The 17,685-nt window shown below is 40.9% G+C and overlaps 3 protein-coding genes across 3 annotated transcripts; 2 read left to right on the forward strand and 1 right to left on the reverse strand.

Annotated features, from left to right (window-relative positions):
- Positions 1 to 925: 925 nt before the first annotated feature.
- LOC139292902 (tubulin alpha-8 chain) lies at positions 926 to 2,120 on the reverse strand. Its single transcript, XM_070915303.1, has 2 exons — positions 2,009 to 2,120; positions 926 to 1,900 (listed from the first exon to the last, which is right to left on the reverse strand). The coding sequence occupies exon 2, from the start codon at positions 1,814 to 1,816 to the stop codon at positions 926 to 928; it is 891 nt and encodes a 296-aa protein (XP_070771404.1). The 5' UTR covers positions 1,817 to 1,900; positions 2,009 to 2,120.
- A 5,255-nt stretch (positions 2,121 to 7,375) lies between these two features.
- LOC139292830 (tubulin alpha chain-like) lies at positions 7,376 to 14,016 on the forward strand. The gene is made up of 4 exons (XM_070915223.1): positions 7,376 to 7,473; positions 11,377 to 11,599; positions 11,984 to 12,132; positions 12,341 to 14,016. The coding sequence occupies exons 1-4, from the start codon at positions 7,471 to 7,473 to the stop codon at positions 13,313 to 13,315; spliced, it is 1,350 nt and encodes a 449-aa protein (XP_070771324.1). The 5' UTR covers positions 7,376 to 7,470; the 3' UTR covers positions 13,316 to 14,016.
- A 520-nt stretch (positions 14,017 to 14,536) lies between these two features.
- On the forward strand, positions 14,537 to 17,508 carry LOC139292545 (trans-1,2-dihydrobenzene-1,2-diol dehydrogenase-like). Its single transcript, XM_070914903.1, has 7 exons — positions 14,537 to 14,626; positions 15,399 to 15,510; positions 15,618 to 15,781; positions 15,868 to 16,120; positions 16,215 to 16,339; positions 16,753 to 16,903; positions 17,102 to 17,508. The coding sequence occupies exons 1-7, from the start codon at positions 14,537 to 14,539 to the stop codon at positions 17,212 to 17,214; spliced, it is 1,008 nt and encodes a 335-aa protein (XP_070771004.1). The 3' UTR covers positions 17,215 to 17,508.
- Positions 17,509 to 17,685: the final 177 nt, after the last annotated feature.

The following is a 17,685-nucleotide window of genomic DNA, read 5'->3' on the forward strand; positions in this document are numbered from 1 at the left end:
AGTTCTTTATTGTTAATTGTCAAATGTAAAAGACATATACTTTAAGGGAAGTAAATGCCCTGGCCCATGACACAAATGACATGGCAGTATGCAGTGTTTCAGTTTAATCAGCTGATTCAGAATACAAAGAGAAACATCACATTGTAAATTAACACACCACTGAAATGTAAATTATTAAAAACAAACAAAACTTCCAAGAAATGTAGAGGCCAGTTTTCTGTGTGTCCTTGATGCAACTTTTCAACAACTGCTTAGGATCACAGAGCTGTGATTCAGAAATAACTGGGATCCTATTGTTGCTGTAGGCCACTGTCTGAGTATGAGCTACACAAACAACACTAGTCAGTGAGTTAGTCAGTTATTTTCTCTCTCTGTCCCGCTCTCACAGAGTCACAGCTGAATGGCATATAGGAACTGACATAGGAGCCCTTTCATAGCTTACATTCCACATGGGAGGGGACAGTGGGGGGAGGTGCACAAAAGAGAGGGTTTGGCCTAAGTTTCTCAGTGTGAGACTGCAGACAGAAAAGAGCTTTAAAGGCTCAAATCAAGATACGTTCGATCACAATTCTTTTATTTGCTTTGAATGCATGTACCATAACTAATGAGTCTGTAAAATGAAATCGTGTTTTCAAGCTTGAAGATGTTCAGCTAAGATTCTGGATTAGGTTTGGTGAATGTGGGTCACAGTATGAAGATTATACTATATATAGGTAGAATATCGGAGTTCCTCATGGTGCAATTTATTTGAAGAGATACTTAAGATGTTTTAAGAGTTTTTTATTACACTATTTCACTGTGTTTTCATGGTAATAATAACATTAGGGATTCTTAAAATGTGTTATTTTGACATACATTTTTCTTCACTACAAAAAAGCCAAATGTCCCATTTTAAAACCATGATTAAATGCAAGCCTTAGGAAAGTCAGTATTCTTCTCCTTCATCTTCCTCCCCCATGTTGTCAGTACCCACCTCTTCGTAATCCTTCTCCAGGGCAGCCATGTCTTCTCTGGCCTCTGAGAACTCTCCCTCCTCCATTCCCTCCCCAACATACCAGTGGACAAAGGCTCTCTTGGCATACATGAGGTCAAACTTGTGGTCGAGACGGGCCCAGGCCTCAGCGATGGCTGTGGTGTTGCTCAGCATGCACACGGCCCTCTGCACCTTGGCCAGGTCTCCACCAGGAACCACTGTTGGAGGCTGATAGTTGATGCCCACCTTGAAGCCTGTGGGGCACCAGTCCACAAACTGGATGGTGCGTTTGGTTTTGATGGCTGCGATGGCAGAGTTGACATCTTTGGGCACCACGTCACCACGATACAGCAGACAGCAGGCCATGTATTTACCATGACGAGGATCGCACTTCACCATCTGATTGGCTGGCTCAAAGCAGGTGTTGGTGATGTCAGCAACTGACAGCTGCTCATGATATGCTTTCTCAGCCGAGATGACTGGAGCATAAGTGGCCAGAGGGAAGTGGATACGAGGGTAGGGCACCAAGTTGGTCTGGAACTCTGTCAGGTCAACATTCAGGGCTCCATCAAAGCGAAGCGAGGCTGTGATTGAAGACACAATCTGGCCAATGAGCCTGTTCAGGTTGGTGTAAGTCGGCCTCTCAATATCGAGGTTCCTGCGGCAGATGTCGTAGATGGCCTCATTGTCCACCATGAAGGCACAGTCAGAGTGCTCCAGGGTGGTGTGGGTGGTCAGAATGGAGTTGTAAGGCTCCACTACAGCTGTGGAGACCTGGGGGGCCGGGTAGATGGCAAACTCAAGTTTAGACTTTTTACCGAAGTCAACAGAGAGTCTCTCCATCAGCAGGGAGGTGAAACCAGAGCCAGTTCCTCCACCAAAGGAGTGGAAGATTAGAAATCCCTGCAGGCCAGTGCACTGATCAGCCTATGATAGCAAGGATGTAAAAATAAATTCACAAATTATTTCTTTCTAGCAAAAAACAAGTGCAGTATACTAGAAACATGCAACCACAGCACTCTCAGATTGTCTCACCAGTTTACGAGTCCTGTCCAGCACCAGATCAATGATCTCCTTCCCGATGGTGTAGTGTCCACGGGCGTAGTTATTGGCAGCATCCTCCTTTCCTGTAATCAGCTGCTCAGGGTGGAACAACTGCCGGTAAGTTCCTGTACGCACCTCATCTGGACATTGAAACAATGTTGACAAACAGATTTATTGAATAAGTGAACGTTGAACGTCAAAAGTTGAATCACGATCAACTGATTTTAATGTAAGAAAATTTAATGCAAATGTATACAAATGTAAAATGCAACAACCCGCAACCCTAACGTTTATTCTCTAATACATACTGTATATACATAGCTTTGTTAATAATACAACGACATAAATGCATGAAAACATCCAATCTATGTAGTATATTATTAGCTATATAACAGACACTGACCAATGACAGTAGGTTCCAGGTCGACAAAGATTGCCCTGGGAACATGCTTCCCTGCCCCTGTTTCACTAAAGAAGGTGCTGAAGGAGTCATCGCCTCCAATTGTTTTTTCAGTGGGCTTCTGTCCATCTGGCTGGATCCCATGTTCCAGACAGTACAGCTCCCAACATGCATTGCCAATCTGAGCCCCAGCTTGGCCCACATGAATGGAGATACACTCCCGCTGCAGAGAGTGAGCAACACTGTTCAGCCACCAGAAGCATCTGTTTACTTTACACATTTCTGCTATACACAATACAACTACTTATATCCACTTACCATGATCTACTCTGCTCTGTCTGTCATGGACTAATGCAGATCAAAAAGACTGATTCATTGTGTCTTAATGTACATTATCTCACACTAATAAAAATTAATTAATTTTGAACAAAGACAGTACGATCTTACAGTTGTTAATAAATACAGTATACGCACTTACAGTAAGTTTCATCCTAGCAAACCATTTCTTACCATAGTTTATCTCTCTTCTCCAATGTCCAGGTATCGGTAAGAAGATGTAGTGCTGGAGACAACTGTGCTACTCTGCTTTTTTATACCTGCAGCTTAACGTGAACAGAGATTTGATCTGGGCTGTAATCAGAGAACCTACTGATGAGACCAGGATAAGATCATCCGCTTGACAGACATACACACAATGCAAAAAGGAGGTCACCACCCTGTTCATTGTGTGAGCCTGTGAGTGTTTTGTACTGGTGTGTGTGTGCACCTCATATTTCAGAAAGCAGAAGCAGAACCCCAGATGAGGGGAAGGTAACCTAATGTAGTTTGACTTGGCAGTTTCTAATGCATGACTTTATGATGTGGCTTATGACAGGATAAAAAAAACTCCTGTTGCTTTGAGGTTGTTCTTTTGAGTAGGAACATGTATGATCAGCAACAGAGTCAGAGAAATTATCCAACTGCTGAAGTGTGTCACTGTCAAAGAAGTATATGCCCTATGTATATATTAATTTGGAAAATTTGGAATTGAGACATGGTGGAAACAATACTTATTCACTAATATTTAGTTTTTCAATGGCATATTGTCATGTCATAATATTGAGATATGACTTAATTAATAACTTAATGGTTTGCTGAATCCATCAATGTTTTGCTTCCACTTTCATAATGAAGAAGCATCTGAGCAAAAAGTAGACTATGATCTTCAGCAGATTCATTATTGTTCTTTTGAAGAAGAAAATACTCACACAAAATGCATGCTAAAAATACATGATGACACTTTAATTTTTTGTTCAAATGTATTTTTATGGAAAGACAGAATTTAACATAACATAACATCTGCTCTGAATCCAAATGGCACCTTTAACAAACTAAAATGTACAGGTTTATTAAAATACAATAAACTGTTTGTCAAACCCTTTCCCACACTCTTTTCCTAACTTCGTCTTTATAAACAGTCTTTATAAAGAAAGACAATATATATGAGACCTGCTCCTCCTTCCCTGTTAGTTCCTCGACCCCTTGGGAGAGTAGAGAAACTGAATACATGTGAATCGCCTCATAAGGCGTCAGCTGCCTAAATGGAGTAAACAGAAACTGCCTGCAGAGTGGTTTTCATAATATGCAACATAAAAGTAAAGCACAGAAACAGCGTTACTATCAGGCACAAAATCATGGTTGTTTACGTTCACCTTGAGTGTCATTCCACTTGGATTTCTAAGCCCAGAAAGCCATTCGTATCCAATAGGTTCACATGTTCACAATTCCTCTCAAAATGGGTTTCAGTTTGGTGGCAGTGGAGCCTGTTTCAGTTGGCAGGAATAACTTAAACTGATGATACAATGCCATGGCTCAAAGGCAGAATGCTCAGCACTGTGATATTCAAAACAAGTCAAACCACTTTCAAAACCTCTGTAATATTATAGTTTAATATTTCAAACCATATCTTCATACCAATCTACTTGAAATAAAACAATGTGGCAATCTATGGCTTCTTCTTCATTCACAAATGTCATGTGGACTTCCTCCTTCCTATCACCATCTTTATATCTGACTGCATTCAGAGTTACCTCCCCCCCCCCCCAAACAAGGAGTGGGTGTCAATCAAAAGTGAAAATTAGACTAACTCATCACTAAACCGTCTCTCACTGACTATAAGCCTGTTTGTCTTGAACATATTTGTGGCAGCCAGGAAGCTAAGGGTGATACCACAGCATCAACTGCACCACTGTTCATTTTAAGGTCAGTTTCTCTCCTGAGGCTGTGAGACTCATCAGTAACAACGAGGTAATTGATGTCGGTATCACATCCTTTTAACACAAAGCTCACTATGTATGAGTACTATGGTGTAAATGGTACGCAATGTTATGCCAAATGATGGTTTCACATTGGTGCTTAACACATGTACCTGCAGTGTGTTTTATTCCCTTGTAGAGAAGACAGGGATGATTGTAATGTAGGCAATCATGCAATACTTTTTAATGCTGTACAACACAAAATATAGTAAACGTGAAGGTCTGTTTTTGTTAAATGAGCTAATAAATAAGTTAAAGCTGAAGCTAAATGAGTTAAATATCACTGGGAAAGCACACACCTCGCTTTTTTGTCTTCTTTCCTGTGTTTTGCTCTTAATAGGTGTTGCCTGCTATAGAGCTATGTCCCACTTCTATTGTTATGTCCCCAACGCCCCACAATTAAGTCTTTTCACTAATAGGTCATAATAATGCTAGTGTTGACAAGAAAGAAAGAGACCCAGGGCAGAACAAAAAAAAAACGAGATGATGAGATAATTTGCACAATTTTAAGGTTGTGAGAGATAAATATGTTGAAAAAACTCAAAATATTTTCAATTTTATTGAGCAAGCAGTGTGACACAAATACAAAAACACTTTGTAGGACCCACTGTGGGGTAGTAGTGAAACAAGCTTGTATTCCAAGATGACACATGGACTGTCTGTCACACTGTTTTACTCATTCAGTGACTTATGTTGAGGCAACTACGACCTCTAGCTTTCAGAAGGTTACAATGACAGCACAACCAGTAAAATGGCGGAGGAGGAGGGTTGGTGTTATGGATTGGTTTGCAGGATGTCTGCCCCACCCACAGGATAACTGACTGCAGGCATGACCCTTTCATACACACATACACAGCTCTTGCGAAGGGGTAAATACAATTGTGAAACAATATGTTATCAGTTGGCAAGCAGGGCAGTGTGAATTGATGGGATGGGCAGGATTGGATTTGGGCACCAAAAATGATGGGGTTTTGAAATTACAGCAAGTGATGTATTGGCAAGTAAAATGGATGAATGATTAATGCAAAAAAAACAAAAAAAAAAACCTTACTCAGTGTTTCCCTGTACGGATTGTATTATTGACAGAGTGGAGAAGACTTCGAAGAGCATTTAGACCATCATCATGTTAGGAAACTCTGCTGCATATAAATGAAACAATCTATGATTTAGAGCAGTGGTTCCCAACCTTTTTCTTAAGGGACCCCTATTTTACCATTGTATATACACTGAAGACCGGCCACCACCCAAATACAATTTAAAAAAGGGGGGTAAAGTAGCATACTTCTTTTGAAATATCTATATTCATTGCATAAAAAACAATAACAGCACAGAACAATGAACTGTACAATTGATCTAAATAGTGAACTTTATACCTGCAGGAAGTGTGTGTAAAACTAGCAATTTGTATAAAATTCTAAACTGACTATTTCCTGTGAATATTGAAATGTATCTGACAATTTTTCCTTCTATTTTTAGGAACACAATTCTATGTCCATATTATGATTTTCTTTTAATTTCACTGTCCTACATAAGTTTTAATAGTCCAAGCAGCCTGGCTTGAAAAATTCAAAAGAAATCTAAAATAACCTTTACATTTAGTTGTCTTCTTCACAGAAATTAATTAAATGCATGTATATTATATTTAATATATATATATCTAGAAATTCTTACACCCTTAAAATCAATAGGAACTCATGAACCCCCATGGAGCTTTGGCGACCCCCCCTCAGGTTGGGAACCACTGCATTAGAGGAAACATGACTAATTCAGTGCTTCATTTAGGCCAAATGGCTCCCCTGTGCTGTGTTAAGAGTATGAATCCACTATGCCTCTCTGCTGAGCTGTGAGCTGATAATGTCTCCACCTGAAGTAAATATATAATAAAAAATGCCAGTTTGCACTACACATTTGCTGGTTTAGTATTCTGTAATTTAATACTTTAAACTGCCTCTGTCTGTGAAATATGGATATTTTCTCGTTAACAGTCACTTGCTGCAACCTAGACACCCTGTGCTATGGTGACTGGGCTTTCTAAAGAGCCGCCCCAGAACTATACAATCCTCTTTCTCCTGCCATACATTTTTCTCACATTATAAAATATGCTTTGAAGAGCATACTAAACTGAGCTGCCTCTGAAGCCTCTGCAGGGGTTTGCTGTCTCTGTGTGCACCGCGTGAACATTGAGCCACAGACACACATTAGTTGGTCTTGCGTGCTTGTAAAACACCTAAAAGAAAAAACGCCCCGCAGTGATTATGCTTGAACCTGAAACGCTTAGATTCACAACTGTAACCGAGCGTCTTGGGTTCTCCGAACTGGGCAGATTTAAAAGGAAAATAATAAACGGGACAAAGAGACGTACGACAGCAACAGTTTCTTATTTTCTCTCGCACAAGCCAAAAGCGGAAGTTCGCTAACCACTCCTGCCTTACGGCAACCCTGAGGGGACATAGCACCTCAAATACCGAAAGGAGCAGGCCAGTCTGTTACATAATAATAACAGTGGGACTCTTGAACTCAGTATTTTTTTAATGAATGACAGACTGTACCTTGTAAAGTGGCCCGTGCGCCCACAGTGCGCGGTCACGTCACAGCGTCAGGTGGGAGTGGTTAGCAGTTGAATATAGCGTGCCAGCTCCTCGCCCACCTGGCAATACTCACTCACTCGGACCACATTGACGGCTGCTGTGTGAGAAGCTACAGATAACCCATAACCAGCTGCAAGTCGCGTTCAAAGGACTTTCTACTACGAAGCTACAATGGTACGTGTATGTTTTAGAAACTTCCACTCCAAAGTTTATTTAGCACCCATAACTGAGAAAACTTTTCGTCAGCAGTTTTAGTTTTTACGTTGGGCTTCAGTGAGTTTTCAGTATTCAAATGTGCTTGAAAAGTGTGTCAGACTAAAGGTGCGATGTAGCAACTGTCAGCTGCTCCCAGATCTGTGCCCTCCTGTAGCAGGGCACTTGTGTCAGAAATAGACTCAATGACTGGTAATAAAGCTGAGCTGGCTGCTGGCCTGGATGAGCAGGTGGTAATAAGTCTACATTTTCAGCACATCAGGGGAGACAAACTTTTAACGTAGATGATATATTTAGCGCGATTTGTTTTTGTTTGTGTATTTATTGTATCAATAGTCCAGTATTTTTCAGATTACATGAAAGAGGACTGCTTGATCCTTGATTTTAGAATATTTCTAGGCCACTAGGTGGTTAGGTGTGTGTGATTATTCATATGAGTCGGTAAGGAATTAAGGTGCGACACAAATCCATCAACATGTCAGCACAGACTGAGACAAGGCAAGTGTTGCAGGAAAGAATCCTTTCCCTCCAAATTCAAGCAGCCATGGTAAAGTTGTAACTGTGACTGTATTTGCAAATGAAATGAATGTAGACTGTGGCTTGGGTTGGGCTTCTGCAACTTAAACCACAATTTGAAAGTTGCTTTCACACAGTACGAAGCAAAGGCACTCGTTATTCACAGAAAATTGGGACTAATAGCCAATCCCTTCCAAATGAAACAGAGATAACCTTGCAGTTTGACATAGGCCTAAACTATGGATAGACTTCTGTGTCAGTGTCAGGAACTGAGGTAGTCCACACACACACACACACACACACACACCCTTTGTGTTGTGTTTGCACAGTGTAGTATAAACACAGCGTGTTAGTATTGTCAGTACTGCTTATAAAAACCAAATGATATCATTGTGCACTGTGTACACTACTACAGTATACCCACCCTGATCAAATAGTCCTGATCCATAAAATTGAATGTGCTACACTAAATATGCAGCATAGAGCTATAACGGTTATTTAGCCTGATCATAAATAACAACTTATGCATAAAGGAAAAGTAAAAAATGAACAAATAAATGGACCAAGGATCATAAGTGAATTCACACTGCTGCTCCACTCTTTGTGCAAGATATTTTTAGAATTGGCATAATCCATGGTTGTAGGACAATGGGGTGCAAGTCAGCGTTAGCTTTAGCATGACTCATCAGAACAGGTCATCACAGCACTAAATTCTAAAGAGAGGCTTATCTTGGAGGCATTAATGTGCTCAGCAAATGTCATGAGCCAATCGGTTACTGTATATTGCGTGCAATGATGGTTCTAGTCTTGGACTGCCTGACCTAGCTGCCCTTTTTACCGTTAAAAAAAACAGCAACAGATGGACCTGAAGGGAGACGGATGCAGAATAGTCAGCCAGTGAGGGTTTATCAAGTTGGTCCACATCAATTGAGTCAGACTGGGGCATCACCACATGATAGACCAAGGGGTTATCTATTATTCATCACAATCAATAGTGTTCATCCACATCAAATTGTATGGCATTCTGGGCATTAGTTTACAGTTTACAAATATGATCATTTGATCTAAGGCATTGAGGAAAGGGCATACATTTAGCTAAATGGTTCATGGATTGGATTTTGACATATTGACATATTTTTTGACACTGATCTGTGGATGGCAGATTTTGTCTTTATCTGGTTTAGGATGTGTTGGAAGAATAAGCTAAACAACAAACAACATTCAAACAACAAGCAAACATACACAATGGGAAGACACACAAATAATTAAATAATATGTATGCTTTTACTCTTGAAGCATGGTTAACCAATAGTTAAGCCAATATGTCATAATGAACTAAATACATGGCAGTTTAGGTTTGGACATGGTTCCATTAAATCATTATCCATCCTCACCTTGTCTTTATGGTACATTATGTCTATTTTCCTGTTATAGAGGCAGAATGCACTGTGACGATGGAGTATTAAGGGATTTCTTTTCATGTCTACTGACCTGAAAAAAGCTTTTAACAAATTGATTGCTCTCTTTCTCTATCTCATTGACTTTTCCCTTCTCTCACTCTGTTTCACAGTTTTTACAGTATTTATTTCTGCTCATAGTTTTAGTCACTAACAAAACTGGAATCTCAAGTCCATGTGGTGGAACCTCAGACATTCCCTTGTTTACGTCATATACAGACACACCCTGACAGGTTTTAGGGATAGAAAAATGTGGCAGTTTGAGAGTACTTTTGTCTTGAATATCCCAGCATTCAAGTAACATCATTTTGACAGCCTTAACATTTATCATTTTCAACTTTAACTTTAGAAATTGTTTGCAGGTCGCAGAAAACTTTAAGCAGATCAGGTCTAAAATTCAACCTGCCAGTGACCACTATTTTGGGGACTGCTAGTCAGTGTTTACTGAAACAGTCAGCCTGTGCTATGAGGTGTCAGGTTAGCATGAGGAACCCAAAATAGCTGCTGCGCAGAGCTCTGCTGACCTGGAAACCCAGGCCAGTCTGGGGAGGGTCACCTTTGCTTTGATTGCTCCCTGTGATGAAGTATTAAATAGAGCTAAAATCCTTGTTGATCAGCATGGATTTAGTGAGATTTCACTGACTCTAAAATTGTACAGGGTAATCTCTGAAACCCTCCAGCTACACTGCCCCCCACCCCTCAGCCACCAGCACCTTCCCTTGTCTGTCTGATCATTGAGAAGGATAAAAATAACAGCCTGACATGACAAGAAGTGGGGATATATGAAGTACGTCAAAGGTTGTCACTGGTGTATGGAGTGGAATAAAGTAATAGGAGGATGGTTTCGCAATGCTTACTTATTTAAACCCAAACACTTATTTATATTATATTAGATATTTTAGTCTAGGTCCTGAAGAAAAAGTGCATTCATTTTGATAATTAATAATAGGAAATCAAATATTCCTAGTTGTATCTTTTCATATGCAAAGATTTGCTTTCTTTTCTCTGGTACATATTATTGTAAATTGAACTGACAAATCAAGGTTCTTCATCACATTGATTTTATTCACTATTCAGGATTGCCATTAAGCAGTCTGTCTCATGGATTTGCAACGTTGCCAGCAATTGGCCAATATTACCAGATGTTAAAGGGACAGCTACCATTGTATAAAATATATGGTAAAATCTCTGATAGTTGACACATTTATTTTGTCTCAAGGTACATATCGTCACATTGCCCAAACTTATTCTGACCCGCAGTGAGTTCCAAGTTAATCTGTTGTGTCCAGCAAAACCCAAGTGAAAAATTCAATTGACTTTAATCAATCTTATTTCTCCAATTCCCTATTCTAGCTACTTTTTCATTCATTGCTTTCAACATAGTGAGCAAAAACAACACCATATGTAGTTACAGTATTGTGTGGTTCTTTTGTTTGTTTCATTAGTGGTGTCTTTTTATTTGGGTCCTCTTTGTAGCATACATGTTAAATGCTCAGTTGTTCTCTGAACTCAACCTCCATTTCAGCTCACGAGCCTCACTCAAACAGTCACATGAGATCCAGTGACAGCTGTAGCAAATGTGTTCTGCTTGTTCCTTCAACGTCAAACGTCTTTCCCCCATATATCTCTTTGCTTCCACCTAGTGGCAGAATTTCTAAATGATTCCTTTGGCACATAGCGTGTATGTATAAAATCAGGTAGTGATTACAATTTGTTAACCTTTTTGTTATTCATAATAATCTGCAAAGCAAAAGTCAACATCCTTCACTTGGTTTAAAGCCCTCTTAACTCATTGGAAAAGAACAACGCACAGTTGCTATGAGTATGCAATCCTTCCCTTCTTTGTCTTGCCATTTTAGCTGGCCTCCTACATTTCCCTTCTCTTTTCCAGCGTGAATGCATCTCCGTCCACGTAGGCCAGGCTGGCGTCCAGATGGGGAACACCTGCTGGGAGCTCTACTGTCTTGAACACGGCATCCAGCCGGACGGCCAGATGCCCAGCCACAAGCCTGTGGGAGGCCACGATGACTCCTTCACCACCTTCTTCAGTGAGACTGGGGCTCAGAAGTACGTCCCCAGAGCAATCTTTGTTGACCTGGAACCCACGGTCATTGGTCAGTAGTGTTATTATGTGGAGCTTGTTATTATTTTTAGATATCAGCAATGAGCAATTTCAGAAGATGGTAGTATATTCCTTTGTGGCACAGATAAGAGATTTCATGTGAAAATTGAGAAGTTATTCTAATCATCCATCCATCATTCTCTACAGACATTGTGCATCCAGTTGTCAATATCCTACACAATAAAGGTGTTATATTGAACTATGTTTTGAGGATGAAGTTGTCTTACTTACCCCTCAACTTTTCATCTGCATGGCGTGATAGCTTAAAGAATGAGGTGTATTAAGTGGGCCTGTAAATTATTTATCCACTAATAGCACTTCCTATAACAGATTAGTTTATTTTCTCAATGGTTGCTTTTGTCTTTTCATTTCCCAGATGAGGTGCGCACGGGAACATACCGTCAACTCTTTCACCCTGAACAGCTGATCTCAGGAAAGGAAGATGCAGCAAACAACTACGCCCGTGGCCACTACACCATCGGCAAAGAGATCATTGACTCCGTCCTAGACAGAATCCGCAAACTGGTAAGGTACTTTAGGGGTAGTCATTAGGTTTTAATTCCCATTCACACAGACCTCACTCTGCATTATGAGTTTTTTAGCTAGGTTATAGAATGGAAGAGTAAAGCAGTTAAGGATGGCTTTGTCTGTAGGCTTCTTCTGTTAAAACAAGTGTAGCCTTTGTAATGCTTTGCTTTTCATTGTTGTTTTCCACTCTTAATTGTGTCTGTAGGCTGATCAGTGCACAGGTCTCCAAGGCTTCCTGGTCTTCCACTCCTTTGGTGGAGGAACTGGCTCTGGTTTCACCTCCCTGCTGATGGAGAGACTCTCTGTTGACTTTGGTAAAAAGTCTAAGCTTGAGTTTGCCATCTACCCGGCCCCCCAGGTCTCCACAGCTGTAGTGGAGCCTTACAACTCCATCCTGACCACCCACACCACCCTGGAGCACTCTGACTGTGCCTTCATGGTGGACAATGAGGCCATCTATGACATCTGCCGCAGGAACCTCGATATTGAACGCCCGTCGTACACCAACCTGAACCGCCTCATCAGCCAGATAGTTTCATCCATCACAGCCTCGCTTCGCTTTGATGGAGCCCTGAATGTTGACCTGACAGAGTTCCAGACCAACTTGGTGCCCTACCCTCGCATCCACTTCCCTCTGGCCACTTATGCTCCAGTCATCTCTGCTGAGAAAGCTTATCATGAGCAGCTGTCAGTTGCTGAGATCACAAACTCCTGCTTTGAGCCAGCCAATCAGATGGTGAAGTGTGATCCTCGTCATGGTAAATACATGGCCTGCTGTCTGCTGTATCGTGGTGACGTGGTGCCCAAAGATGTCAATGTGGCCATCGCAGCCATCAAAACCAAACGCACCATCCAGTTTGTGGACTGGTGCCCCACAGGCTTCAAGGTGGGCATCAACTATCAGCCTCCAACAGTGGTTCCTGGTGGAGACCTGGCCAAGGTGCAGAGGGCCGTGTGCATGCTGAGCAACACCACAGCCATCGCTGAGGCCTGGGCCCGTCTCGACCACAAGTTTGACCTCATGTATGCCAAGAGAGCCTTTGTCCACTGGTATGTTGGGGAGGGAATGGAGGAGGGAGAGTTCTCAGAGGCCAGAGAAGACATGGCTGCCCTGGAGAAGGATTATGAAGAGGTTGGGATCGACTCATTTGAAGAGGATGAGGAAGGAGAGGAATATTAAACAGGCTTAGCTGTCATTTGCCAGTTATTTTCAGGGACAAAATTAGTCTATTTTTTTAAATAGAAAATATTTAAGAAGTAGAATTTTTTTTTTGCTTGTTGGTTTCAAATTGAGAAAGATTTGTTTTGTTTTTTTATTAACTTAACTTTTTAAATTAAAAATCGACCTACCTACTTGTAAAGGTCTGAAGTTATTTCTTTGTTGTGCATCAAGCTTTCAACAGCTTTTTTGTCCATTTACACCAGTTTATTCATTTGTTTTATCGAAGAGAAAACATCGTGCAATAACCTGATTCTTTTTTTTTTATAAGCTTGAAACGTGTTGATGCCCAATAAATCTTTCCGCCAAATATATTGCCTGATATTTTTTACTTTGAAAATGAATCCTGTTTCTTTAAGTAATGAAACATTTTTATATATGATTTGTGACATGACCATATTTGTATCGTATTTTACGCCCACTTAAATCCATTATAATTGTTTGTACCACATACATTAAGTGTAGAGCTAGTGTTGTGCCATTAACCAAACTTCGTTGGACTGTCTGTAGTTTTATAGCTCAGCCACTAGGGTCCAGTATAATCCAGCTTGTGAAGCCACCTTTGGTGACATGGAAGTGATTTTCCAGGGCGGTTCTAACGTGGTTTAGTAAGAAAGATTTTTTGGTCAGCTGACCTTGTACTAAATAAAAGATTAAGGTTTTGTCATCTTTGTCTCTTTCATACAGAACCGCTCACACACATCTCAGTCTCTGATGTATTTGGCGTATTATCTTTTTATGTAATTTATAATGATCTCATTGGGAGTGGACCGTGTATTGTACTGTAAAACGGAGACGAGCTTTAGCAAGAGTTTTCACTGTTTTCTAAGCATAAACTAGACCCAGACACCTCCGACCCTGAACAAGATTGGGGTAAATGGACTGATATCCTTAGTTTTATCGGACACTGCTGGATAACTTTGCTGAAACCTCAGAACTGCTCTTTTGGCTTTGATTAATGATAAATTATCAAGCTAACTCCGAAATCTCTCTGTGATATGTTATGTATACAATACAGGCCTGCATATGCGGGATATCCCATGTGCTGTTTATCCAGTGTGGTGGCGCCCCCTAGGGGAGGTTGTGAAGACTGCAGCAGAGCAAAGGGTTGTGTAAATTACATGTAACAGCTAAACTAAGCTAGCTGAACTTTACTTCGTTGTTAATCATAGCTAGCTTGCAATGGCAACACGCTGGGGAATATGCAGTGCAGGCAAAATTAGTCATGACTTCTCGGTTGCTTTACGGACCCTAACTCTCGAAGACCACAAGGTAACTTTCGACGAAGTGTTTTCCCTTAATGTAACGCACACAACTGAAGTTACCCAAACGTTGCATAAAGCGGAAATTGTGTTCTCTGCGATTAAGTTACGTCACAAATGTGGTAAACAATTCATCATAAACTCTGCGTTTTAACTGCAGACGGCGCTTTAGTACATTTATGGGTTAACTTGAAAATATTGTAAATTAATATATCATATAAACATATAACCACACAGAGCTATTAATCCTGTAAGAAATATAGAGATATCAACGTCGGTTCCCATTAGTCATAACCTCAGGTTGCCCCTGCTTCACTACCGCAACTGGGGTGTCTTTGAGAAAAACCCTTAATCCCAAATACATGTCAGACTGTGGCTGTACTGGGACGCTACCACATGTGAATGCGTGTAACTGTGCATGTGTGAAGAGGATGACTGCATGCATAATTTTGTCTTGTGCTGCAGTAGTCTACTGACTGCATTTTCCTTTCCATACAATTCCGTCTGTTATATTTTCACTACTAGAAGTTGTCCACAAACACTGAGCAAGCAAATTAGTGTGACTCTAAACCTATCCAAAAGAGTCAGTAAATCCTGTAATGTAATGGGGTAATAAGTGAAATTATCTTTCAAGGTTTATTGCTTTACTCATTTGTTAAATTGCGTCTTGTTTTCTTAACTGATTTACGGTTTACTGGTTTCTGCTTACATTGTAAATATTCATTCAATAGAAATCACTACACATAAATGCAGCATTGCCAAGACTGTTTGCTCATCCTCAGATAGTGGCTGTTGCAGCAAGGGACCTGCAGCATGCTGAAGAATTTGCCAAAAAGCACAACATCCCTCGAGCATATGGAAGTTATAATGACTTGGCAAAAGATCCAGACGTTGGTGGGTTCTTCTGTCAGCATAAGGTGTAATGTTTTGGTCTAAAATGAATTAACAACTTCTACTCAGCTGAAGTGTCTTTAGGCCACTCACTGAATCTTTCCCTCTAGATGTGGTGTACATTGGCACCATCCATCCTCACCACCTGAGTACTGGCAAGCTCTTTATGAAGTCCAAAAAGAATGTGCTGATTGAGAAGCCCCTGGCCATGAATTCAAGGGAGGTCCAGGAACTCATCACTGCAGCCAAAGACAACAGTGTCTTTCTCATGGAGGTAACTAAATATAGTCATTTTTAAAACCAAAATCACATTTACCATTCACCATGTATCTGTTCAAACCATTCTATGTCTCCCTGCAGGCAATTTGGACACGTTTCTTTCCCGTGTCCCTTGAAGTAAGGAGACTGCTGGGACAGGGTGAAGTGGGTGATGTTCAGATGGTGAGGGCTGATCTGGGGGCTCCACTCACCCACGTCCCTCGCTTGGCTGAGAGGAAGTTGGGAGGGGGGGCACTGTTGGACCTGGGCATCTACTGTGTTCAGTTTATCCTCATGGTTTTTAATGGCGAGAGGCCCGAGTCCATCCAAGCCACAGGGCATTGCATAGACACAGGTACATCACAGAATCCAGAAGTCCTTTATAAAAGAAATTACAAGGCACTTTATATTCCAGGTGTATCAAAGCTCTCGCGACATCTTTTGTCCAGGTGTTGATGGAACAGCCGTTTTGGTCCTGAGGTTCTCTGGAAACAGACTGGCCATTTGCACTTGTTCAGTCACCATGATGCTGATTTGTGATGCGGTTATCACTGGGACCAAAGGCACAATTAAGGTAACCAATAAGGTACAGCATGCAGTAAGAAAAGTTGAAACATCTCCATGCAGGACCAAATAACACACGTCTGTTAATATGCTGATGTTAGCTAATGTTAATGTTAACCCTAGGCTATTGTCAACAATCGTACGCTCATGTTAGCATTGAGCTCCAAGCACAGTTAAACCCCAGTAAAGTTGAGGCTGAGGAACCACAGCCAAACTTCACATTTTTCCCGCACAGCTTGTGAGCAGGAATAGCAACATCTCACTGCTGTGGCTCCACAATGAAAATACAGACTCATGGTCTGGTCAGCACCAGTGAAGTAATACAAAATATCAACTACCGGTATTTACAAATATTTATCCTTTGTATGAATGGCTCTAACACTTTATGCAAGGTGAGTTACATGATACTGATTTCCACATCAGGTACCCCACCATATGTGGTGCCCAACAACCTTGGAGGTGAATGGGAAGGAGATGCAGTTCCCCCTGCCAGAGGCTGGCATGCCACTAAACTTCACCAACAGCACAGGTCTACGATATGAAGCTGAGGAGGTCCGCCACTGTCTGCTGAGAGGTACAAGATCTAATGCATAAAAATAGAACAACTGTAGCATTTACAATTGATCCATATTGATCTGATCTGTTTTATTTATTAACATTTTCAGTCCTTTGTGTGTGAATGCACACATTTGTGGTTGCAAATGTGACATGAGATTGTATCTTGTTGTGGCCTCTTGCTTATCATTGTTTGTGATTGCTTGCTCCCCTGTAGGACTGAAGGAGAGTCCAGGGATGCCGTGGGCTCACTCCAGCCTGTTAGCAGAAGTTATAGATGAGGCCAGGAGACAACTGGGAGTGACGTATGACCAGGATAACATCCAGTGATGTGTTCTCAGTGACAGTTAGGGAGCAGACCTCTATCAAGTTTCCTGATGAATTCAGGCCACATGGGATCATTGTAGATTTTTTGTTTTGGTGAATCTTGGACTGTTTTGTGTGTGTGGGTCTGCGATAATGTAACACAGTAACATTAACAGTGGCTTGGTCCTTTTCAAGTCGTCCTAGTAAGCCTAATAAGCCATGCCAGCGTGATAGTGTGTGAAAAAAACCTTAGATTGTAATGGTAACCTCTTTCACTTAATGTTTTAATTTTCATTCATTCATTTTCAATTATATTGTACTGTGGCTGTTTCTTATGCAAATAAATTCAAGTGAACATCTAGCTGGGTTAGTTCTTTTTACAGTTTCATTGACTGAATTATGGTACTAAGTTTTACATTTCTTGAATTTCAGATTTCACATGCATTTAAATTCACATCTAATCTTAGAAGAAATAGTTGAAAAATGCTGTAGACA

Source organism: Enoplosus armatus, chromosome 11 (genome assembly GCF_043641665.1).
Source record: "Enoplosus armatus isolate fEnoArm2 chromosome 11, fEnoArm2.hap1, whole genome shotgun sequence".
Taxonomy (NCBI): domain Eukaryota; kingdom Metazoa; phylum Chordata; class Actinopteri; order Centrarchiformes; family Enoplosidae; genus Enoplosus; species Enoplosus armatus.

What these genes read in the sequence shown, in the direction of transcription:
- LOC139292902 (XM_070915303.1), bottom strand. Translation starts at nt 1,816, where the DNA reads ATGGAGAGACTCTCTGTTGACTTCGGTAAAAAGTCTAAACTTGAGTTT.
- LOC139292545 (XM_070914903.1), top strand. Translation starts at nt 14,537, where the DNA reads ATGGCAACACGCTGGGGAATATGCAGTGCAGGCAAAATTAGTCATGAC. An exon ending in TAACTCTCGAAGACCACAAG is followed by an intron (nt 14,627 to 15,398) that starts GTAACTTTCGAC and finishes GCTCATCCTCAG; the next exon opens with ATAGTGGCTGTTGCAGCAAG. An exon ending in AGGGCATTGCATAGACACAG is followed by an intron (nt 16,121 to 16,214) that starts GTACATCACAGA and finishes TCTTTTGTCCAG; the next exon opens with GTGTTGATGGAACAGCCGTT.
- LOC139292830 (XM_070915223.1), top strand. An exon ending in CCTGGAACCCACGGTCATTG is followed by an intron (nt 11,600 to 11,983) that starts GTCAGTAGTGTT and finishes TTCATTTCCCAG; the next exon opens with ATGAGGTGCGCACGGGAACA. An exon ending in TAGACAGAATCCGCAAACTG is followed by an intron (nt 12,133 to 12,340) that starts GTAAGGTACTTT and finishes TTGTGTCTGTAG; the next exon opens with GCTGATCAGTGCACAGGTCT.